Below are 25,757 nucleotides of genomic sequence, written 5' to 3' on the forward strand. Positions count from 1 at the left end.
CGCGTGGTAATCCCATTTGAGTGGAGTCGCAACGGAGAAGGATCTGCATTGCGCAGAGTTTCCCAACTCTCTCGACTCCCCGGGCATAGAGTATCATTGTGCTTGCCTCACAATATACAAATTCATGCAATGGCAGGCAAAGAAAGCCCTTCAATTAATAACTGTGGAAGTGCTCAAAGAACACTAAGTTTAAGCGAGGCATGCCAAGTCCCAGTTGGGACGTCGAGCCATAAAAGAAGAAGAAGAAGATTAGGTATGTTGAAATTCAAAGAAAAAAAACATTACATCAAATATTTTACCGATGTGAAGGTGGAATAGTTTCGCCCCGAAACGTTTCGCCATCTTTTTATGGATTAATCATAGTGATGTTGGGAAATTGGGGTCAAAATGGACAACTTATGCAATTGTATAGTAGAGTGGGTCATCGTTTATATGGAAAAATGAAAAATTCAATGGTATCCATCAGATCAAAGCTTTTTTGATCCCATTCCAGGACCCAAATAAGTGTGCAAAATTTGGGCACGATCGGTTACGTCTACGTTTTGCGCATCGCGTTTGAAGTTTGTATGGGGCTTTACATGGGAAAACACACTTTTTGCATTTTTCTCATAACAAGCTCGAATTTTTCTTAAACCGTGTGAAACCATAGCCTAGGGTGTCCTGAAAAACTTTGTCGAAGACCGCGAAGTGATCTGATGCTTATGAAAAAAGTTATAGCGTTGGCATTACTTGGCGAAACAGCATGATTTTGTTGCTATTGTTATTCCTTTACATGTTAAAACATAAACACATGCATGCGGTTCGTTGGTTATAACTATTTTCACAAGCATAGGATCACTTTGCGGTCTTCAACAAAGTTTTTCAGAACATCCTAGGCCTTTGCTGAAGCAGCAAAGGTCGGACTGGTGGTGAATGCGGCTAAGACAAAGTACATGCTGGTAGGTGGGACCGAGCGAGACAGGACAAGCCTTGTCAGCAATGTTACGATAGACGGGGATACTTTCGAGGTGGTAGAAGAATTCGTCTACCTCGGTTCCTTGCTAACGGCTGACAATAACGTGAGCCGTGAAATACGAAGGCGCATCATCAGTGGAAGTCGTGCCTACTATGGGATCCAGAAGAAACTGCGGTCAAAAAAGATTCACCCCCGCACCAAATGTACCATGTACAAGACGTTAATAAGACCGGTGGTTCTCTACGAACACGAGACATGGACGATGCTCGAGGAGGACCTGCAAGCACTCGGAGTTTTCGAGCGACGGGTGCTAAGGACGATCTTCGGCGGCGTACAGGAGAACGGTGTATGGCGGAGAAGAATGAATCACGAGCTCGCTGCACTTTACGGCGAACCCAGCATCCAGAAAGTGGCCAAAGCCGGAAGGATACGATGGGCAGGGCATGTTGCAAGAATGCCGGACAACAACCCTGCAAAGCTGGTGTTTGCTAACCATCCGGTTGGTACAAGAAGGCGTGGAGCGCAGAGAGCACGATGGGTGGACCAGGTGGAGCGTGATCTGGCGAGTGTTGGGCGTGACCGACGTTGGAGAGCTGCAGCTGCAAATCGAGTATTATGGCGGCAAATTGTTGATTCAGTATTATCATGAATTTGATGTTAACTAAATAAATGAATGAGGCTATCATTTTACAGTATCGGTTAAAAAGTTTCTGACAAAGTTTTTCAACTTATGGCTAAAATGCAAAAAAGTATGTTTTCCCATACAAAATTCCATACAAATTTCAATTGCAATGCGCAAAGTGTAGACGCAATCGATCGTGCTCAAATTTTGCACAGATACTCAGGACGCAAAACGGAACCAAAAAAGCTTTGATCTGAGAAAACGGTTCCGATGACCCACACTAATGTATAGTTTATATCTGTGAAAAAGAAAAAAAGAAAAAAAATAGTTAGATTTGTTACCTACATCCTTCTTTCCATGAGCTATATGGTGCAATCCTAAGCATCGATTGAAAATTGTTTATCGTGAAGATACAACAAATTTAAAATCGTGTAAATAAATTGGTTAAATGGATTGTATTGTTTATGTTATACTGTAACTATGAATTGCCCATGATACCCATCAGTTCCATGTACTAAGTAAATGCACCCAAATCGACCAAAATTTTAAACCGATGTTTTGTAAACATCTGAAATATTGAGTCCAGAAACAGCTCATTGTGTATGTGAGCTAATTTTTATAACAAACATATTGAAACTCTTAAAATCTTGTTAGTTTCGTCGTACTGCATTTGACATGCAGCTTAAAAAAGGTCGTCCTCAAAATGTAATTTTAGATTTTTTTTCATATTTCTTGATCTTCGCGGACACTTATCCTGATTGTTTTTTCATATGATCACATCGTAGCACTGCACGAATGAATCAGTGAAAGAATTTTGTAAATCCGATGACTTGTTCTCACGGTAACGAATGACATATAAACAACAACATTTCATTTTATTTACATACCCAAGTAACATTTTAAGTTTTGTTCGGCTCCATAAGAGATCTTCATGACCAATTTTATAAAACTGGCAATAAAACTGAATTATACATCAAAACCTCTTGATAACCTCTTTAAGAGCATCTTCCGGCTAAGTGGACCACTCTCGGAGTGGTTTTGCAAACCACATTAAGAGTAGCAATACACCCGTTTTAAAAGCTAGTTGAAAAATTCTCGATTGTTGTTGTTTTTTTTTTCAACAAAAACTATGACAGCTCAAGATGCAGAGAAGCTTCTTCGATGGCACGTAAAGTTCAGGGGGATACATCATTCGTAAGTAGAAAGCGATTATTTCAAAGCAATATTTTAGTAGTTATTGTGCTGGTAGGCTTATGCGCATTCGAATTTACCGTGAATATTGGGGTTGCAGAATCATAAAATTAATGCGCTTCGAAAATAGTGAATATTATCATCTTGGAATGAAATAAATCAATTTGTGGATTTAGTAAAACTATGTCGAATCACAAGAAAACTCAGCAGAGAGAGTTTTTTTATGTGAGCATGTTATGGAAATGGTGGCAAACTATCAATTCATTGCTAATTTGGGCAAAATGAACTATTTTACATTCACGTAAGCTAATTCTTCAATATGGCGACAACCATAATCAGCAAAAATAAAACGAAAGCAAGTTTACTTTTATGATGACCGCAATAAACCTAGCAGTGTCGTAGTTCTGCTTTTCCATCAACAGATGTCGTTACTAATCGAACGGATCGCCATCTGTTGAGAGTTTTAACAGTTTTATTGTGGTAATAATAATTGCCAGAAGGTTTACATATCGGAAAGTTTTGTTTACTCTTAAAATCTGTCTTTATGGATATCTTCAAGTATACTATAAAACATTTTATCAATGGTTTTCATAAAAGCAGTCATAAAACTGTGAGTTTTAATTATTGCTGTAATAAAACCCTAATAAAAATCAAAGAAAACCAATCAGCAATGAAATTGTTACTTGGGTAGTTAAACAAGTCTATTGATAAAATGATAAGTTTTCAACATTTCTACATTAATTATTCATATCAATTCAATAGGTATCAATATTTTACAGTTCCGTTTTCTTTTCTTTTTACAGGTACTTACCAGGATATCAGAATTGCTGCTAAGAGTTGGGCCAAAAAAGTTATTGTAATGTATAGCTACGATATATAAATGTTGATTGATTGATTTGTCATTATTTAAGAGACTTATAGCCCTTGGCTGGTTCGTCTCTACATAAATGTTCAAAACATCTGTAGACTAATCGACTCATCGAACTTAACACTTCCTTTGAAGATTTTTCGCCTACTAACTGACATTATCTTTTCAATTATTATCATAGTTGTATTTAGATCAACAAAACTATAAAAGCTTGTTAATTTTTATTTTGGTTGTAATCTTGTTTAGGGTAATTGTTCCCATCGTTGTGATAGTACCTAATGTTGCGGTAATGGCAATTGAGCACTTTTTCGACTGAAATGTTACCAAAAGGTATTTTTAATAGATGTATGGTGCTTAAATTATGAGATTGCACCATTTGTTTGCTTAGGATTTGCCCAAAAACCTATTTTTAAAAAATATTTTCCCTAATGCGTTTGCTGCTGTGTTCCTATTGTTGTGGTAGTGTTCCTAATATTGCGGTATCCCATATGATTTCAATGGGATACCGCAACATTAGGAACCAATACCGCAACATTAGGAACAAATACCGCAACATTAAGAACACAATGTTCTTTCAGATAAAAACGAATAAAATGCTCATAACAACATCAAAGTGGCAATATTTTGTTATTTTCCCGTAGGTTAAGGATGGATTTTATTATTTTCAATTCAATCCATGTAAAAAGTTTGCTTGGGGCGATGTGGTTTAATCATGAACCCAGTGCTTAAATCCTCCATGATCGGATCAATTACCCTAGTACAGTATCAAATCAACGTGAGATGAATATCCTGAAATTTAAACTCCATTCAAGGTGAAACGGGAGCACTTCCTGATGAATTTTGACTCGTGAGCGTGCTTTCGATTTTTGCGGGACAGGCATTGTGACAGTCATCCTTAAATTCGCTCATACATGTCCTCAAGCAAACTGGTCTCAGGAGCAACACAGAGAACACCAATATGGCTGCCATAATGACCGCCTTGAACACCTACTCGCGTTTTCAACAGAACTAATCTTGAATATTTGTAAACAAATGCTCATGATTTGGATAATCTTTTTGTAAGCGAGCAAAACTTGGATAGACAAATACAACATGATTCGATGCTTCGTTCGTAAGATTTGTGCCTCTAAAGTTTGTATGCAAAGTTAATATGAAATTTCTTGACTTTCATGTTCAAATCTCTGGAGGAACCCTTGGAGAAATCACAGAAAAATTGTTTTATAGTAATTCTTGTAGAAAACTTTAAAGCAATCTCAGCAACAGTTGCTAGAGATATCTCATTAGGAATTTGTGGATCAATTCCAAAAAAATCTTCATAGCTTCCTCTAATAGTTTAATTTGAAATTTCTCTCTGAAATTCTCAAAGAGTTCCTTCGGGAATTCCTCAAGTTTCTTCTAGTAATGCCCACTGGATTTCCTTCAGAGTTCCTGCAGTGATTTCTACAGGGATTTTCAAAAGTTTCCTCCACAAATTCCTCTTGAAATTGCCTCAAAAATGCCTGAGATTTCTCATTTCGTTCTCCAGAGATTTTCCCAAGAACTCCACCAGAAATTCCTCGAGGAGTTTATCTAAGAATTCCTCTGAGATTACCACTAGGAATTCTTGCTGGAATTCTTCCAATTATTCTTGATTATATACAAATTTCTTTGGGAATTTCTGTTGAAATTGCTCCTGGAATGCTGCTAGCAATCCTCATGGATTTCATAGTGTGACTCCTTCAAGAAGTCTTGCTAGGATTCGTCATGTAATCCCTGTTGGAAATCATCCAGGATTCCCGGAGGACTCATATGTGCAATAACTGCACAAATACGATCCGGAAATGCTTGAGAAATCCCAGCTAGAATGTTTGAACAAATCCTGGCAAGAGTTTCTCGAGGTATTCTTAAAGGAATCTTTGAAGAAATTCTTAAGCAATTCCGGAGCAATTTCTGGAGGAATCGATGTGAAATTCATGGAGGAATCACAGCGGAAATTTCTATCAGAATCCCATCAGGAGGAACTCCACGAGGATTTCTCTAAAGATTTCTGCAGCAATTCCTATCGTAATGCTTTAAGGCATGCCTGATGAAGTTTCTTCTAAAATTCTTCCAAACATTCTTCCACGATTCCCTTTTGGGATTTTTCAAGAAAAGCCTATTAAAATCCTCCCAGTCATTACTGCTGGAATTTCCCAAGCATTTTTAACAAGAATATCTTCAATTATTGCTCTTGAGAATCCTCCAGGAATTTTTGGACGATTCAATGCATGTATTACACTGGAAAAAAATCCTGAAGGATTCTTACCAGAAATGTCTAGAAGATTCCAAACAGCAGTCGTGGAGTAATCCTGGCAGTAGTTCCTAAAATAATCACAAAAGGATTTCCGTTAGGAATACTAAATTTTCTGAGAAATCCATGTATAAATTAAAGCAGAAATTACTATAGGGGTCCCAGCAAGAATTTCTAGTGGTGATACCAGAAGAATTCTTGAATGAATCCTTGCAGAAATTTGTGGAAAAATTTCAAGAGGAATTATTAGAGGAATCCTTGAAAAAACATCTGAAAGAACTACAGGAGAAATTTCTGGGGAAATCATTAGAGGAATTATTTCAGAAATGTTCGGAAAACCCCTGGAGAAATTCATAAAAAAAATTCTTGGGGAAATCCCTAGACGAATCACAGAAGGAATTCCTGGAGGGTTTTCACAGAAGGATTTATTTGAGGATATCCTAGAGGTATCCTTGAAGGCCTTCAGTACTCCCAGTAAGAATATCTACAGAAACCACAAATATTTGAAGGGAAATCTCTCAAAGTTCTTGTTGGGATTGATTCAGATGTTTCTCTTGCTCTTTACTCTTGCTGGGTTTTGCCAAGCTGAAATTTCTCCAGTAATTGCTATCAAGAGTCCTCCAAGGATTCCTGAAAGTTTCCCAGCAAGAATTACCTGAGGAATATCAGAAATACTTCCTGGTCGATATTTCAGTTTGGCTGGTGGATTTTTTGTTGCAGAATTCCTTCAAGAATTCTCTCTTGGGGTCCTTTAAAGAATTTATCTCAAGATTCTTCCAAGGATTCCTTGCAGGAATCCAACCGAGATTACTCATAGGATTAATCGATGTTTTATTTATTCCGAGACTCCTTCCGAAATTGCGTCGGGCATTCCCCAGTAATTTCTTCCTCAACTACCCCATGGATTTCTTCAGTATGTCTTGAGAATAAACAGAAAGTGGATGAAAAGACACAAGGTAGCAGGAAAAAGACGGGTCTGGGATTGAATCCAGGACCTTATGCATACGAAAAAAAAAACAAAAAAAACAGTAATTATTAGACCTTGAAACCCGTCTGATTGGTTTTGGTACAATTACAAAATGGCGATACTCTACTTGAACGATGTAGGACGTAGGCGATGTTTATGTAACTAATTTTGAATCTTCTCCTTTGAGACGAAATGGCATCGCGTTCAAACGTCCTTTTAACTCGCGAGCACTGGTCTCACCACCCACAAAACATTCGAAGATGACGATCCGTACATTTGGCATTTGTGAGGTGGCCATTGTGACAGTCATTTTTGAATTGGACTACCTCTATATGTACAGGACGTCCTTAACCCTAAAAGGGATACCTGGGGTCCATTGGACCCCAGGCGCCTTTCAGAGCTCGTCTTTGATGGAACACACTCAACGAGGTGACGAAACTGAGGCCATGAAGGTATCCCTTTTATGGTTAATATTGATCTGAAGAATGCGGACAAACAAAATCATTGTGTTCTTAACAGCTGTTTCCGGCGGTTAGTAACCTCTGGTATAACTTGCCGTCGCGTAAGATGCCAATAATGCAATAACCGAGATTTATTAGACGTAGTCTTACGCGTTGTAACACCACCACCGGTCGGTCCGATCCGATCCGGTTATATGGTCAATGTCTCCACATCAGCCGACCAGACCAGACTGTACATCAATTGAGTCGCATTTGGCGATGTTTTACAGCAGCCCGCTATCATCATCTGCACTATCGCACCGTGATCTAATGCAGAGGCACGACGACAACTTGTTGCTGATTATTTTAAAGTGCATTTAAGACCGGGAACGGAACCAGCTAGTGTATGGGTCGCGGTATGTCGTCATCGCACCGAAGGGCATACGGGACGGTGGAACGAGGGATGCTTACTCGCCCGTAAAACTCTTACCCAAGATATTCATCATGGTTCTGCACCACAAGTGCTAAAGCTACAATCATTGGTCTGCAGGCGAGAAACGAAAATTTGCATCAGCTTGCAGCGTGGGCAGTTCCTGTGCATAGTAAATTGGAATGGCATGTTACGTTAGCAGCAGTTATGACGAAGTGCATAAAATAGAAAGTTCCTTCAGGTTGCCAGCTCTGGGACGAGTGTCATTCAAACCAATTACATGTCATAACGAATAGTCGTGCTGTTAACTGAGTCGAAGTCATACTCTCTTCTTTCTAAACGTTTTGTTCCAGGCAGCTTTCAAACTTCCATTTTCTTTGATACATTACATCTTGAAAAATCTGAAGGCATGTGGAATTGTTGATATGATTTGGTGTTGTTATATTATAATATAATATGTTTATTGTTTATATCTCACATTTTTCTAGTTATGTAATAATTGTTTACTCAATCTTGTAGTTTTGTCATGAATTAGTAGAATTTAAGGAAATGTGTATAAACTCGTCAATTTATGTTTGTGTTTCAAGATTGGAACGATTTTTTTTGTATCTACCTTAATTTCAAAGGTCAATTCATTTGAAATAGGGTTTGGGATCATTTGGGCAGGAGCACCTATTTTGGGCACTTGCTGCTATAACTCAGTCAATTTCAAACCGATTGACTTGAATTTTTGAACTTGTGTAGATCCTGTGCGTATCGTGGCTTAAAATTCAAGTCAATCGGTTCAAAATTGACTGAGATATAGCAGCAAGTGCCCAAAATAGGTGTTCCTGCCCAAATGGTCCCAGAAAAAAAATCAACCAACCGCCCCGTAATCTCTCGTCAGCCTTATTTACTTCCGCATGGCAACATATTTGAACCAAACGGTCAATACTTGCACTGGATAAATAATTATTGCTCCCAGCAATCAATCGCTGCCCGATCGAGCATTTGGTTTTTATCAACCGAAGCCAAATCGAAATCGGAGACTTCGTTAATTTCAATCAATAATCAAATAAACATTTTCCACCAGCTCCAATCACACAACAGCCAACGACGACGACAGATCGACAGGCCCGATCGCGCAGGCTACATTTTATTTACTTTCACTTCTTCTGCTGCGGTGGCTACGATAAACATCGAACCGAGCCCAATCAACAACCGTCCGAACGGCGTTGAGTCCCAAAAGCTAAGCTCTGAGTGCAAGGTCTCGCCGGTCTCACACTTGAGGGATTTTTTTTTGTAGGAGCGACCTGTGTCCTCTAGATTTTTATTTCGAACAATTATATTTGATATAATCGGAAGGAAAATAAACATTCCATTCTACGGGTACGTTCGGGTGGCGTTCGGGTAGGATTACAATGTGCTCCGGAGACGGTGGTGAACCCAGCACGTTCGACATAGGTGGTTGCTGGAGGAGATCAATGGGGTTTGCTTGGTATTGAGAACAATTATTTTGAACTCGGTTTAGTAACACACTTACAGGCCATAGCATCAAACTACACTTCGTTTGCAATGCGAATAGTTGAATTTGATGCATCCAGTACAGCACGCATGACTGAGCCTAATTAATTTCGCCTGAAAATCATGTTCTTACATTATCTGCCGAAGAATAGGGTTTTTATCTAATTCCCGTCAAACTAAGCACCGACCAATAATGATCGAGTTTTTATTCTTGCACCTCGCCCAATGCCTCATGGTCAGTTTGGTTTCGATGACTAATTCACAAATTAGCTTTCAAATCATGTAAAACCACATTGTAAAACAACTTCCATTTTCTTAAAATAATAACATTGAATAATCGTCCCTCGAATTGTATTTCCATCTAGTCCACGTCTATTCCGGGCACAACATGAATTTAATTCTCATCACACTTGCTGACTGTGACTAGGATGATCAACAATTATAATTAGACGGAAGTTGATGTTTTCTAAAAGTCGGTCAAAGTTTTGCAATTAAATCATATCTTGTGTTCAAAGTACTAGAATGAGCAAAAAATTGTTTAATTGAGATAAGCAACATTTGCAATAACGATCTAAATATTTAGTGTTATATTTTTGCCCACCAGATCATAAAACGCCATGAAGTGCCACGAAGAAAGAGCAGCTTTTGCTGCATTCTGCAACAGTGAAAACCAACTGTGAGGTGCCGTAGAGCTTTTGGGGACTGTGAATTGTAGGTCAGTTCAATAAGTGAATCTGGCGAAGTGTAAATTGTTCAGTGATGAAGAACAATTCGGCTAGCTGCTACTTTGGTGTGGTTGCCTTCGTCATACGCGAAACGAGAAAAATTGTGAAGTCGTAAGTGGTGTACACTTGGAACGTGAAATTTTGCATAATTATTCGATTTCCACTGCTGTAGGGGCAGGTTACACAGCGCAACAAAAATTAACTTTTGGTCTGTCTCAAGAGCAAACTAATGTGTCTCTGACAGATTTTGGGCCGCTGAATCCGAATCCGGGCTCAGATTTGCTCCAACACGTCACAATTTTGAGCTATACCTCAATTTATAGGGCAAAATATGCGATTTTGGGCTTTTTTGACTGCAAGTCATTAAGCATGCAAATACTTTTTTTAAGCAATCAAAGCATAAATTGGTAAATTAACATCTAAATTAACGACTGATGCAAAATATTTCGTTTTACCAAATCGAATTTGATAGTTTTAAGCGATTTATGCTAGGTACGATATTTCCCATACAAGTCACCCTCCAAAAGTTGCATGCAAGTTTTCATACTAACATAAAATGCTTGAATCTATCAAATTTGATTAGGTAAACCGAAATATTTTGCATGAGTCGTTAATTTAGATGTTAATTGACCAACTAACCTTTTGATTGCCTTAAAAAATATTTCCATGCTTAATGGCTTGCATTCAAAAAAGCTCAAAATCGCATATTTTGCCCTATAAATTGAGGTATAGCTCAAAATTGTGACGTGTTGGAGCAAATCTGAGCCCGGATTCGGATTCAGCGACCCAAAATCCTTCGGAGACACATAAGTTTGCTCTTAAGACAAAAAAATGTTGCGCTGTGTTATTGATAGTCTATTTCTTTTTGCTTCCATCTAAAGAGTAATTGGTAAATGTATGTTGGAATTATAGGCTATTTTCCATCTAATATGACGGAAATTCTCGTATATGACGAAGAAACATCTATCTTTAACCTGTTTTTACTGAATCTTACGCTGCTATAAACCAAAAAACAGATGATGAGTCTGCAAATTGCACTCATGATGTTTTTAGAGTTATCCGTAGTGTGAACATCCGTCGTTAAAAACTAGCCTGGCATTCGTCGAAGGACTCTTCAAATGGCATCACTCTGTTGAACAGATCATTATTTTTATTAATTCTTTATTATGAGAAAATTCATTCAAACGGTGCGGAGTCGATTATTGACGTTATTTTTGTAGTCCTGGCCTAACAAGGAGTTCGAACTGGAGAGTAGGCCATAGCTACACTCACAGCGATCACCTGGCGGTTTTCTATAGTATCGACTGCCACAACAGCATGCAGCGGTAAGGAAGAGGCGTTTAGGCCAAGGCCAAGCCCTCACAGGTGGAACACATCATACTTCAACGAAGTGGTGTTTAGGGAGGCGCTCCGCCGTGAGTGAAACCTACTTGATTTACACGGCGACGAGCTGCCCTATGCGAGTCCACCCTAGAAATAGGAGGCCACCAGCTTACTGGTGGACCGACGCGATTGCGGACCTGCGCCGCGCCTGCCTACGGAACGAACGGCGGGTGGTGTTCGCCGCTGTAAAAGCCTGGAGACCGAGATAAGGGTAAGCAAAGAGGCCTGCTTCGAGTGACAATGTCAGAGTGACAATGCGAACCCGTGGGGTGATGCCTACAGGATCGTTATGGCCAAGACGAGAGGTGTGATGGCTCCTACAGAGCAATCTCCAGAGATGTTGGAGGGGATCATTGGAGAACTTTTTCCGCGTCATGATCCTAGTCCTTGGCCTCCTTTCGTAGGACAGCCGGGGACTGGGGCTGGCGATGATGAGAGGGTCACCGATGTGGAACTTGCGGGGATAGCTAAGTCCCTTAGCGTAGGTAAGGCCCCAGGTCCGGACGGAGCTCCGAACCTGGCCTTAAAAGTAGCTATTGCAGAGGCTCCCGAGATGTTCAGGTCTGCTGTGCAGAAAATGCACTGAGGTGGGTCGGAAGTGCTTTCACATAACCTCAGGAGTCCTGCAAGGTTCCATCCTGGTCCGGTGTTATTGAATGTCATGTACGACGAGATGTTGAGTTTAAAGTACCCAGTGGGAGTGGAGATTGTCGGATTTGCCGACGACATTACGCTGGTGAAACGATCGAGGAGGTGAAGTTGACTACCAACCACTCGATCAAGGTTGTGGAGGCGTGGATGCAGTCCAGGAAACTGGAGCTTTCCCACCACAAGACTGAGGTGACGGTTGTTAACAACCGGAAGTCGGAGCTGCAGACGGAGATCAATGTAGGTGAGTGCACTAACCTATCAAAACGCTCCGTCAAACACTTGGGCGTGATGATCGACGATAAGCTTATCTTCGGTAGCCACGTCGATTATGCCTGTAAAAGAGCCTCCACAGCTATTGCGGCACTGTCCCGGATGATGTCCAATAGCTCTGCGGTGTACGCCAGTAAGCGCAAGCTTCTTGCTAGTGTTGATACGTCCATACTTAGGTATGGCGGCCCGGCGTGGGACACCGCGCTAAGTACTGAATGCTACCGATGGAAGCTGGGAAGTATTTAAGAGTTATGTGCCTGAGGGTTGCGAGCGCGTACCGTACCGTGTCACACGACGCTCTCTGCGTCATTACTGGTATGGTGCCTATCAGCATTCTTATCAATGGAACATGGAGTGCTTCGAAATGCGCGGCACAAGAGGCATACGCAGGACTGCCAGCATGGCCTCTATGGTCAAATGGCAGCGCGTGTGGGACAGTTCCACCAAAGGAAGGTGGACCCATAGGTTGATACCGAGGGTAGATAGTTGGATTAATAGGTGTTTGGGGCTCCGCAGTGCCTCAAACGGGGAATTTCTTTCCGCAGAAAGAAAACACGGGTTTTCACTTCACTTAACACTTTATTGACTTCACTTGGCGTTGTCTAAGCCACGCCAACGCTTATAAGTACACTTCACCTTTTACTTAAACTTTACACTACTTGACCGTTAGCCGGGTCAAATGATACTGTTTCGCAGTACGTCGGTCCATGTTCGCTTTTATAGCGCTCAAAAATGTTGCACGACAAGAATTCGAAAACTCCAGAACAATCCGGAAATCTGGTGTCACTGCAACACACGCGGTCGGCTCTCTCCGCGCGCGATGACGGCGATGATGATGATGACGCTGAGTTCCCGACGGTGGCGGTGGCGGCAACGCGCGCGTTCACTCACGAGCGCGTGTTTACATCGATGAGTGGCGATGATGGTGGTGCCGGCGGCGGGTGAGCAACTTGCTGCTGATGATGGTGCTCCCGCGTTTGACGTTTTTCATCTTCTCTTGCGTGATAGGGGAAAGTGGGGCACATTTGCGACCGGAGCGTACTTGTCGGTAGCGAACATGCACCCCCGGGCTGGAAGTCATCTGAAGCACTGCAATGTGGATTGCAGTTGTCTTCGATCGGCAGAATGGAGAGTTTGGAAATCGCTCGTCGGTATGTTGTTCCGCCAATCCTCACGTCGACAGCTCGCACAAGATTGTCCGATCCAGGGTACACGTTGGTTATTCTACCAAGTCTCCAGCTTTGAGATGGCAGATCTTTCTCCTCAACCAAAACGATCATTCCAGGACGAATATTCGGACTCGTTCGTTGGTTCTTCGTTCGAGGTTGCAGACTCAGTAGATAATCCTTCCTCCACTGTCTCCAAAATTGCTCTCGAAGATGCTGCAGATATTGCCATCGGGACAATCGATTCAATAGCACATCGTCGTAGGTAGGTTCTGGGGTGGCGATGAGAGGACGTCCAACGAGAAAGTGACCAGGCGTTATCACTTCTGGATCAGACGGGTCGGCAGAGATGGAGAAAAGAGGTCGAGAATTGAGGATCGCCTCCACCTGCGTTAATACCGTAGCGTATTCCTCAAAAGTCAGCTTGGCATCTCTCAAAGTTCGCTTCAGATGGTACTTGGCACTTTTCACCGCAGCCTCCCAAAGGCCGCCGAAATTCGGTGCTTCGGGAGGGATGAAATGCCAGGCGATTTCCTTCGGTTGACAATACTCCTCGATGTGGTTAACAGCGTCGCGGTTTCGGAAGAGTTGATACAGCTCGTGCATCTCCGATTTGGCACCCTTGAAGTTACTTCCATTATCGGAATATACTTCCTTGCTCAAGCCACGCCGACTGGTAAACCGGTGGAATGCTGCTAAGAAGGCCTCGCTGGTCATGTCGGAGACCAACTCCAGATGAACTGCCTTTGTTGCCATGCAAACAAATACGGCAATGTAGGCCTTCACAAGTCGTGGGTTGTACCGGCCCTCCTTGACCAGTACCGGGCCTGCGTAGTCTACGCCAGTCCTTTCGAATGGATGTGCTTGGGTCACTCGGCAGGACGGCAAGCTTCCCATTAGTTGGCTGGACCCCTTGGGTTTGGAACGAAAACAGTGGACGCAGGATCTCGTAATCTTCCGTACGGATGATCGTCCGTCTAGCAGCCAAAACTTCAGACGAAGGGCCGCCAGTAGACCAGAGGGACAGATGTGCATTAGCTCCTCGTGGTAGGCCTTGATGATGAGGTCGGTGATCGGATGCTTTGGTAACACGAACTGATGCTTGCTGGCAAAAGGAAGGTTCGAATGCTGAAGTCTCCCTCCGACTCGCAGAACTCCGTTGCAGTAGATGGGATGCAGCGCGTAGATCCGCTTGCACGGCTCGTTGGCTTCCATGCGATGAATTTCATCCGCTAGCGTCTCATGCTGGATAACCTTCACGATGAGTTCCAGAGACTCTCGTAACTCTGGAATCGTTGGACGATGACTGGTAACGCGCTGTGAGGCGTTCTTTATTCGGCAGTCCCGAATAAATCGCTGAACTAGAGCAGTCACACGCTGTAGTTTCCGAAATGAGCTGTACTTCGAAAACACAGGCAGCTCATCTTGGTTAATGGCCGATGCTGCGATGATCGGTGTTGCTCTAATCTCCGGGATGACATCGTCAGGTAGATCTGCTGGGATCTCCGCGTCGTACTCTACACTCTGCAGAAACTTGGGTCCCGTCCACCACAGATCGTTGGTACGCAATGCTTCTGGTAGTTGTCCTCGTGACACGATGTCTGCCGGATTTTCTTTCGTTGAGATGTACTTCCATTGCGCACTCAGCGGGCCGGCGAGCTCCTGTATTTTCCCGATACGATTCCGAACGAACACTTGAAGGGATGTCAGTGGTTTCTTCAGCCAAGCGAGGACTATCTGGCTGTCCGTCCAGAGAATGGTATTGTCCACCTTCAAGTCGAGCGATCCGAGGACCTTGGAAACCAGTCGAGCCAGGAGAAACGCTCCCAGCAGCTCCATACGGGGAATGGTGACTTGCTTTGTAGGAGCCACCTTCGATTTGCTGCACAGCAAGCTTAGACTTGCGGATCCGTCAGGGAAAATGCTGCGCAGATACACCGCTGCTCCATATGCCAGTTTCGATGCATCCGAGAAGCCATGCACCTCAACAGCGATGTAGTTCGGTGTTACGACACACCGAGGAATTCTGATGCTACTTACTTGCTGAAGAGAAGTTCGAAATTGCAACCATTCTTGTAACAAGTCGCCCTCCAGTTTCGCATCCCACGGAACTCCTGCTAGCCAAATCCTCTGCATGATAAGTTTGGCGATAATGATTACCGGGGACAGGAGACCAATCGGATCAAACAGCTTGCTGATTTCGGAAAGGACAGATCGCTTGGTCGGTGGTTTGGATTCGTTAGCAAGATGGTTAGCGACGAATGCAAACTCATCCCGCTGCGGACTCCAGGTCAAACCTAGAGTTTTCATGACTCCTTCGCAGCCGTCTGTCAGATTCACCAACTCCTCACGATCTGATTCAGGGATGCATTCAAGTAGCTTCGGAGAGTTGGAGCTCCACTTATGGACAGGGAACCCAGCGGATTTCAGCATTCCAATAAGCTGGGTCTGGCATTCGATGGCTTCAGCTACGGTATCAGCTCCAGATAAGATGTCGTCGACGTAGCAATCTTCTCGGATGATGTTCGCAGCGATGGGGAAGGAGTTGGCCTCGTCGATACTCAGCTGCAACAAACACCTTGTCGCGAGGAATGGAGCACACGCTGTTCCATACGTCACCGTTGTCAACTCCAGTATCCGAAGAGGTTGCGCAGGATCATCTCGCCAGAAAATCCTTTGAAAGCAGGAATGGGCTGGAACTGCCTTGATCTGTCGATACATCTTCGAAATATCAGCCGTGAACACAACGAAGTGCTTCCGGAAGCGAACGAGGATGACGAAGATGTCGTTCTGCACTGTTGCTCCCACCAGAAGAGCTTGATTGAGGGCAACGTCAGATGGCGAAGCCTTGGCTGATGCATCGAACACCACACGAAGCTTTGTACTGGAGCTCGATGGACGAAGTACCGCATGATGGGGCATGTAGTACCGGGGTTGACTCGGTGCATCGCAATCCTCGATGATCTCTTGGCAGTGTCCCAGGGCTTCGTAGTCGTCGATGAACTTGCTGTACTGCAGTTTGAGAGCAGGATCCTTCTTCATCCGCCTTTCGAGGGAAAAGAAGCGACGCAGGGCTAATTCTCGGTTGTCCTTCAGCTGGGGAGGATATTCTCGGAAAGGCAGCGACACAACATATCTGCCGTCCACGTCTCGATAGTGGGTATCCTGAAACTTCTTTTCGCATTCCTCCTGGTCCGTAGGTTGATCAGCATCGTTGACTTCTTCGACTTCCCAAAACGTTTTCATGGTCTCGGAGAGTGTGCTGGCTGTGGATACGTAGCACTGCTGATCGTTCTGCTCTTCCTCGACGTCACCAGCGACCACCCATCCAAACTGCGTCTCCTGGAGATCGGGCAAGTCGTCTCGCAGCTGGATTCTTCCCAATTTGAGCAGTCGGAGGAAATGGGATACGCCAAGCAGCATATCGATTTGGCCAGGCGTATTGAACTCGGGATCAGCCAGAAACACGGATGTCGGAATCGGCCACTTCGAGATATCCAGTTGGGTTGTGGGGATGGCCCCTGTCACCTTGGGAATCACCAAGCATTCGACCATCGTTGAGAAGTCAGTGTACCTGGATTCGACTGCCACTGACAACTTCTCATGAGCGCAAGTCCTGGATGCACCTACTCCCGTAATTTGTACAAGCGTTGGAGCCCGGTGTACCGCCAGACGATCTGCCATACTCCGTGAGATGAAGCTCATCTGCGATCCAGAATCCAGAAGCACACGACAGGGTACCTTCTTGTTGCAGAGGTCTCGCAAATTCACCAGAGCTGTCATGAGCATCACCGTCTTCTGTTCCAACGGTTGGTTGTTCGGAACAGCCGTGTTTGACGATGATCGAGAAGGTAACTGCGATGGCGACGCTGGTTGGTTCACTGGAGCTGTGCTTGCCTGCTGTACCGGTTGAGCGAGCTTCTCCGGTGATGACCTCGGGATCTCATGCAGAAGCGTGTGGTGCCTTCGCTGGCACTCTGCACAAGTCTTCCTGGATGGGCACTTGGCGGGTCGATGTCCTGGACTTAGGCAGTTGAAGCACAGATTCAACTCCTTTACCTTCTCTGTACGTTGCGTTGTTGTCCACTTGTTGAACATAGGGCACTCGAAGTGGCGATGATCCTCGTCGCACAGTAGACAACGCTGAGGCTTGCTCGTCGGGGTTGCAGCGTGCACTTTCTGGCTTGTAGACTTCGTGTTGGATGGCCTGAAGCTTCCTTCCTTCGTTGTAGATGCTTGGTGTTGACGGTTCTGAAATCGCTCCAACACCTGACACTCGTTCTGCAGGAATTGCATGGTCTTGTCGAAGTCAGGCAGCTTACCGTGCTCCTGGGTCCTCTCCCACAGCTGAATTGTCTGGTCATCCAGTCGGGCCGTGACGATCTTTGTCAGCAAGAGACCAGACATCGCGTCGACCTTTACGCCTTGGTACTCTAGTCCTCCGATGTGCCGGTTGACCGCCTTGACCAGCTCCAGCAGGTCCTTGTGGTTCCTCTTCGCAATCGGTTTCAGCTCCAAGAGACCCGCCAGATGGGTGTCAACACGATCACACGAGGATTTTCGAATTGGTCTTGAAGCTGCTTCCAGGTCTGCTGGAAGTTATTCTCCTGGATCATCTTTGCAGTAATCCATCCGGACGCTTCGCTGATCAGGGCCTTGTCCAGATGGTGCAGCTTCATGGCGTCGGATTCATTGCTGCGCACGACGATGTCCTCAAACATCGCTCGGAACTTCGGCCAATTCTCCACTTTCCCATCGAAGCTGGGAATCGGAGCTCGCAACGGTTGTTGCTGAATGATGACCTGGGCGTTACCAGTTCCAATTGCAGGAGCACCACCGGCAGTCAGCTTCGAGGAGAGCCGCTCGAGTCGATCCGTCGCTTCGATATGCAGCATGTCGAGGGCCATCTGCATTTCACCCTGCTCCTCGAATTTGGACGGCGGTGTAGCATCCAGCACTTCTCGGTGAGCTGCTTCGTACTCCTGGTAGTGCAGCTCCAGCCTCTTCGCGAAGACCTTCAGCAGTGATGGCGTAATCTTCGTCGGATCGTCCTCTGCTTCCTCCAGGGTTTGGTTAATCATTGTGACCTTCCTCTTGATTTGGCCACGGTGATAGGTGAGGGTCTTGACGTCATCCATCTCTTCCTCCTGCTTGCCCTTTTTCTTACTCGCCGACTTCGGTGTGTGATTCAGAGGCGACATTTCTCTTCGTCACACGCACTTCGTTTGGGTGGGGGTTACGACCGACGGTTGGTCGAAGCTCTCCTCTTCGGTGTCCTCGCAGGTTGCCACCGATCTCCTCTGACCGACGGGGATCCTCGGCTGATCTCCTTGCTGACCAGGGGAACGTCGCACTTGTGCCGATCTCCTCGCTGACCGGCAGAAATTCCTTCAGGGGAAGGGTCTCGTTTCCACTGATCGCTCCTCGATCAGCAGAAAGCTTCGCTGATACCGACCGACTCGTCGATCGGTAGAAATCCTCCGATGGGATGGTGTCTTTGCCGGCGGCAAAGAAGACACCGTTGGTGCCGATCGTCCACAGACCGGCAGGGATTCCTCAGACTGGTCGCCTCGATGACCAGGGGAACTAATCACTGTACCGATCCCTTGTTGACCGGCGGTCTCCAGGGATAGGGTCCTGCTTCCACTGATTGTTCCTCAAATCAGCAGAAGGCCTCGATGGTTGGTATCCTTGCCGGCGGCAAGGTGTCGTTGGCTCCGGTCGGCTCGCTGACCGGCAGGGGTTCCTCGCTTCGATAAGGAACCGGGGACTGTAGGCCGGTTCCACTCCACGGGCACTGAATCCGGTTCGGACGGACCAAAATGTTTGGGGCTCCGCAGTGCCTCAAACGGGGAATTTCTTTCCGCAGAAAGAAAACACGGGTTTTCACTTCACTTAACACTTTATTGACTTCACTTGGCGTTGTCTAAGCCACGCCAACGCTTATAAGTACACTTCACCTTTTACTTAAACTTTACACTACTTGACCGTTAGCCGGGTCAGATGATACTGTTTCGCAGTACGTCGGTCCATGTTCGCTTTTATAGCGCTCAAAAATGTTGCACGACAAGAATTCGAAAACTCCAGAACAATCCGGAAATCTGGTGTCACTGCAACACACGCGGTCGGCTCTCTCCGCGCGCGATGACGGCGATGATGATGATGATGCTGAGTTCCCGACGGTGGCGGTGGCGGCAACGCGCGCGTTCACTCACGAGCGCGTGTTTACATCGATGAGTGGCGATGATGGTGGTGCCGGCGGCGGGTGAGCAACTTGCTGCTGATGATGGTGCTCCCGCGTTTGACGTTTTTCATCTTCTCTTGCGTGATAGGGGAAAGTGGGGCACATTTGCGATTGGAGCGTACTTGTCGGTAGCGAACAATAGGCGCCATGGGGAAGTTACATTCCACCTGACACAGGTCCTTACAGGCCATGGTTGCTTCCGACAGTATCTACACCGTTTCGGGCATGCGGATTCTCCCGAATGCCCAGTGTGCAATGGTTTAGAGGAAACGGCGGAACACGTTTTATTCGTGTGCCCGCGTTTTTGCCTAATGCGTGACCGCATGCTTGCTACATGCGGGGAGGATTCAACTCCGGACAATCTTGTTCAGAAAATGTGTAGGGATGAGTTTGGCTGGAATGCCGTTCCAACGGATATTACCCACATCCTCTTGGAGCTACAGTTGAGGTGGCGCGTGGACTCGGAGAATGACTAGTGCAGACGCTATACAAAAGGTGGTCCAAGGTTCGGAGTCGGCTACGTAGGTCATACCGGTGCTCTGCGGTCGAAATCGACCCTTACAGCGATTAAGTGGCCACGGGGAGAACATCCTGTTAGCATTGCTGTCGTGACGTTGGTGGGTTGGATCCGAGCCCGCTGTTGGAAAGAGGTCCTCGGCAAGATCGAGGCAGGTGGAGTTTCCATGTCGGCACGTCCTTCTGTGTGCTGGCTGATAGGGCCTTACTTACGGGAAGGTCAAATCGCTGTGCACGTGGTATCAGTTCTTGATACTTGCTCTGCAATTGGAAGTAGGCATGGTGTCGACCCTGTCTGTCTTCTGAAGACAACGGAAGTGGTGAGGACCACCCGGGAAGCTTGCTACGCGCCAGCATGCTGCTTCGGTGGACTCCCCAGAGCAAGACATCGATGTTCGTTGCTGCAGGCTTAACAAACTAACCTTGAGGGTGCGATGTGCACTAGCCCCTCTCTGAAGCAATGCCTTCTTGGTAGTTCCGGAGAGACGAAGGGTTTGGCGACCAAGAGAATGTTGTTTAGTGGGTCGAGAAAAGTGCAGTTCTGGCTTTCACTTTTTTTTAGTAGAAGACGGTCCTTAATCCCACACTACCTGACCCTTCTGTTCAGGTGTCTGCTGAGCAGATTATTCCCCCATGGTCTAGAAAGAATAAAAGGTCCTCCAACTCCAAGTTAGGACTGGTTTTCGGGATCACCATCAATCCAGTAATAAGGACAGTTTAGTCCGTGGTTAATGCTGTGGGGGTTTGTTCAACACACGAGTTCAATGTTAATTTGGAACTTACCCCTGTCGGTGTAGTCAAGGAGCCAGAGGGGTCGAAAAAAGATTCCGGGCTTATTGATGTATTGGATCTTGGATCGACGGATCAAAGGATGTGACTATCAATGGAAAGAGAGACGAGTGAGACATCGTTGGCCGTCTTTGTCTTCCCGCAAATCAAAATAGAGGGGGGAGATTAGTAAACCATCTGCATCGCTTACCTAGGTTGTTGTACATTGTCGTCTGCGTAGCTGTGTATTTCCTGGATGGCCAGGGCAGTTGGTTGGATGTCATGGAACAAAATTTAAAAATCTGTTAGGTTTTTGAGAAATCCATTAATGTTTCACTGAATAGCGAGGGTTGTAGGACCTTAATGTGTAGGCCGCCTGGAAATGTTGATCTTTGAATGTAAATAGGGCTTACCCTCTGGACGAGGCCGTCCGGGGAGCCCGGGAAGTCCATGTTGGGGGATCGAAACTGGTGGGACTTGTCACCTGAGTTTGAGGATCCAGTAGTGTGTCCAGGAGGATCCGGTAAAGAGTCAGGATATGGACTCGTATGGTATGTTGTCGGTGACCCATATGGAATGGGCCATTTCTAAAGCAAACGTTTGGTAGACGCGCTTTTTGAGAGGCATTTGTTTGTAGCTTCTTTCTCTAAAAGACGGGCGAGGAATATGATTGTTAGTCGTTGCTGGAGTTGTACCAGTGGCGTCATGGTAGCAATTTTTTTGGCAGTCATGCTTGCAGATTATGAACGAACTTCAATACCCAAAAATTAATTTTAGGAAGTGTGCTTATTCTAACAAAAGTGGATCAACTGCTCTACTACGGTCTCGGCTATTGAAGATCGTAGGGGTTTCTTCTTCGTAGATAGTTATCTTGATCTTGATGATGTCGATTGAAACAGGCAAAACTGTACAGACGGAGAAGTTGGACACAAAGAAGTCGAACTCGTAGGCTGCCTGTGAGTTGCTCTCGAAGTTAGCTTTCTGATTCCAATTCCTCCAGTATTATTAGGGGGCACTCACTGTATTCAATATAGATTTTACCCCGTCCTAAAAGCCCTGACACCGCCGATGATTTTTACTAGCGACTGTCAAGGAATTCATAGCACACTCGCTTTATAGCGCACTTACAGACGACCAAACCATCGACTGCGGAATTTCATTTGTAAGGCAAATATCCGGCAGCGCTGATGGTTTGCTAGGTATGACGACGACGCGACGAGTCCGCTGTTGACCACTGCGACCGACTGGCCCACCAAAAGGACCGCCAAAAGGTTGAAGCATGCATGATTGTTTGTGGATTGTCAAACTTATGATTGAAGCTATCTTGTGGCTTCAATCGGTCGTAAGTGTATCGAGCGCAGTAACGGCTGCGCTGCTGCTGCTGCTATCTACATAGCATTGATCAGTGCGCTCACCTTTGGGGAAGGCGAAGGCGAAATAAAAATAATTGTTAATGTTCTCAGGAGGACTGATTTTAATTGTACGTTTTGTTTGTGTTTCTTTGCAGGTAAGCAACAACGTCGAAGATTGATGAAGCAACTAGGACTCCACCGATGAAAGGTACCTTTGGTTTATAGCATTACGAATATAAATGCAAACCTTTGGAGGTTTTCTTTAATGCTGAACGGGTTTCCACGAGGTCATCAGTGATGAGATATACCTGATTGTTATCAAATGAATTGAGCTGTTATAGATAACTTTATCGTTTTTGTTGAGCCTACGTTTCTCGAAATTCTTGAGAAGATAGATGGGTACTTTCGATTCTCCTTTGACCGTGACGACTTCGGTTGGCTGGATTATACTAACTAATCTGTTTTCTGATTTTAGGAGGTAAGCTATTGATGATCAAGGCGTACTAATAAATCATATCTGGTCTCTAATGCTTATCTTATCTAAACAAAGATTAGTCGCCAACATTGACCTGCTTGTTCCATGAACATCAGCCTATGAATGAAATCCCACATATACTAGACCAGATGCAAGACATTTGATACCAACTTCAGAAGTTGTGCAAGTTTGATATTCACGCAAGTGACCGTGCAGCACCACCTGACCGACCACGTTCTCGGTTGGCCGAGTTGCAGACGGATCTGTTTACCATGATAGTAGTTTCCCACTGACTGTTGGCAGATACCTACCTGAAATTTGCAACCATTTTCAAACAAATTTAAAAAAGGTGCAGCACCCGTCACAAACGAAAACTAGGTGAATTGCACCGGTGCATGACGCCAGTAGCCTAGACAAGCAGAGTGCGCCATAGAGATGGAAATTCGATCTGCTTGTGTTTTGCTGAATGAATGAGCTCTCCAGTCTGCGCATTTCTGACCGAAGCAGGACCAGCTCTAACCGTTGGAAACTTTGAATTTATGCTGTGACGTTTAGACAGGCATATTGCATGCTCTGCTGACGACTGTACCTAAAGTACTTGCACGGTTGCGCAAAACCTTTTCGCTAACGAGTTCTATGTCACGTTCAAAATTATATTATTATTTGACGTTCCCGCGAGGATGCAGTCATGCTCGGTGTCGGCAGATTTGACGGGTTCATTTCTTGGAGAATACGTGAAAAGGTTATCAAATAGATACCAGCATCACGAGTTTCTCCTCGTCATTGGGCAACGGTTCCTTTTTTTCGTACCAACTAGCACCGAGCAAAAGTATCAAGTTAATATACCGCATTTAGTTCACCACTGGACTGCGAACTGCGACTTCTATAGTGCGAAAACGTAAATAAAAGTGCGCGATTGCATCAAATCAGGTTGATGTCTTCGGTGCACTAATTCTTCAATCTATGGTGAACAAGTGCTCTGAAGACACCGAGTTGATTTGATGCAATCGCGCACTTTTATTAGCGTTTTCGCACTCGTGAAAACTAGTGCGATAGTCCAGTGGTGAACTAAATGCGCTATAAATTATCACCATTAACTGTACCGCCTGACCTAAATCCTTCTATCATGCAAAGTGGTATTACCCGATGTTGCCAATGCAATGTACTTATGATATTTGTTTGCGTGCAAATGTATGTGGTCGTCATATACTGCCTATGCATTTAGCCCGCGCAAATTTTTATTCGCTCTGATGGTCAAGCAGTTGGTTGATTTTTCACGTTGATGAAGTGAGAGCAACGTTACCGGCGATGGGCCAGTTTCCCGAACGATGAATGACTGCATAGTGGGTACAATAACTCATTGATTATTTGCACAAAATGCACATTTGATATCCACGGAACAGTCTAACAATAACTATTTCATGATTTTATATTACATACCCTTTTTCTTTCCAAGCCAGAGACACCTACAGCAAGCTAAAGATCATGAAAACACTTTACTTTAACTTTATTAGTTTAAACGAATCAAATCTAAAATAAGGTCGGTTTCAACGGTCGTCCATTTTTTTGTTTCAAATTTATAACAGTTCTAAATATTTGGAACGCCAAAAATAGACCATATTATGCTCAGTTCCACCGGTGATTGTTTTAAATTCCAAATTACGCATGTTAAAGTTAAATTCACAACTCAGAAGTTTTTCGGGATAGATCCGTCTAGAATTCCTTCGGCAGTTCCTTAGGTAATTCCTCCAGAAGTTAATTGGAAAATACCGAGGATAATTTTTCCAGGAGTTCCTCCGGGAATACCTCAAAGAGTACGTCCGGCAATTGCACCAGAAGTTCCTCCGTGAGCTGCAGAAGTTCCTCTGGGAATTGTTCCAGGAGTTCATCAGGGAATTGATCAAGCAGTTCCTCCAGGAATTGCTCCAGTAGTTCCTCCGGGGATCACTCCAGGAGTTCCTCTGGAAATTGCTCCAGGAGTTCATCCGAGAATAACTCCTGGAGTTCTGATGAAAATACCCGACACGGAATAAACTCCTGGAGTTCTTCGGAGAGTCACTCCAGGAGGTCGTTCGCGCAGAGAGTTGTTCCAGGAATTGCTCCGGGAATTGCTTCTTGATTTCCTCAGGCAATTGCTTCTGGAGTTTCTCTGGTAATTGTTCCAGGAGTTCCTCCGGAAATTGCGCCAAGAATTTCTTCGGGAAATATTCCAGGAGTTCTTTCGGGAATTCTTCCGAGAGTTCCTCCAGCAATCTGTCTAGAAGTTCCTCCGAGAATTCCTCCAGAAGTTACTCCGGGGATTTCTCCAATAGTTCCTCCGGAAGTTGCTACAGGAGTTCCTCTGGGAATTTCTCCAGCAGTTCCTTCGGCAATTTCTTCAATAGTCCCTCCGTAAAATCCTTGGTGAGTTCCTCCGAAAATTGCTCAAGTAGCTCGTCTGGGCATTCTTTCGAGAATCCTTCCAGGAGTTTTATTATTCAGAAATTACTCTGTGAATTCCTCTAGGAGATCCTCAGGAAATCCTCCACTATTTACTCCGACCATGCTACCTGGAGTTCCTACGAATATTTCTTGAGGAGTTCCTCCGCAAATTCTTCCAGCAGTTCCTTCGGGAATACCCTTAGGAGTTCCTCCCGAAATTCCTCCATTAGTTGCTCAAGGAGTTTCTCTGTGTATTCCTTCGGGAGCCCTTCAGGGATTTTCTCCTGGAGTTCCTTCAGCAATTCTTCTAAGAATTCCTGCAAGAGTTCCTCCAGGTGTTCTTCCGGCATTTTTCTAAGGAGGTGCTTCGAAAATTCCCTCAAATTCCTCCAGGAACTCCACCGGGAATTTCTTCAGAAGTTTTTCTGAAAATTGCTACAGGAGTCACTCCGGGATATTATTCCGTGAGTTGTTCCAGAATTCCCTTTGAGAATTGCTACTATAGTTGCTCCGTGAATTGCTCTAGAAGTTCCTACAGGAA

General features: G+C 44.8%; 1 protein-coding gene across 5 annotated transcripts in view; it reads left to right on the forward strand.

The window, feature by feature from the left end:
* Nucleotides 1-25,757, forward strand: part of LOC109429189 (protein TANC2) — a 453,344-nt gene that overhangs the window by 300,058 nt on the left and 127,529 nt on the right. The window contains exon 2 of one of the 5 annotated variants that reach the window (XM_062856598.1): nt 22,476-22,528. The exons of the other annotated variants lie outside the window; for them this stretch is intronic. Within the exon in view, the coding sequence (XP_062712582.1) occupies nt 22,522-22,528 (7 nt within the window). The 5' untranslated portion in view covers nt 22,476-22,521. The remainder of the gene's footprint in view (nt 1-22,475; nt 22,529-25,757) is intronic. 5 annotated transcript variants of the gene reach the window in all.

This window comes from Aedes albopictus, chromosome 3 (assembly GCF_035046485.1).
Source record: "Aedes albopictus strain Foshan chromosome 3, AalbF5, whole genome shotgun sequence".
NCBI lineage: Eukaryota > Metazoa > Arthropoda > Insecta > Diptera > Culicidae > Aedes > Aedes albopictus.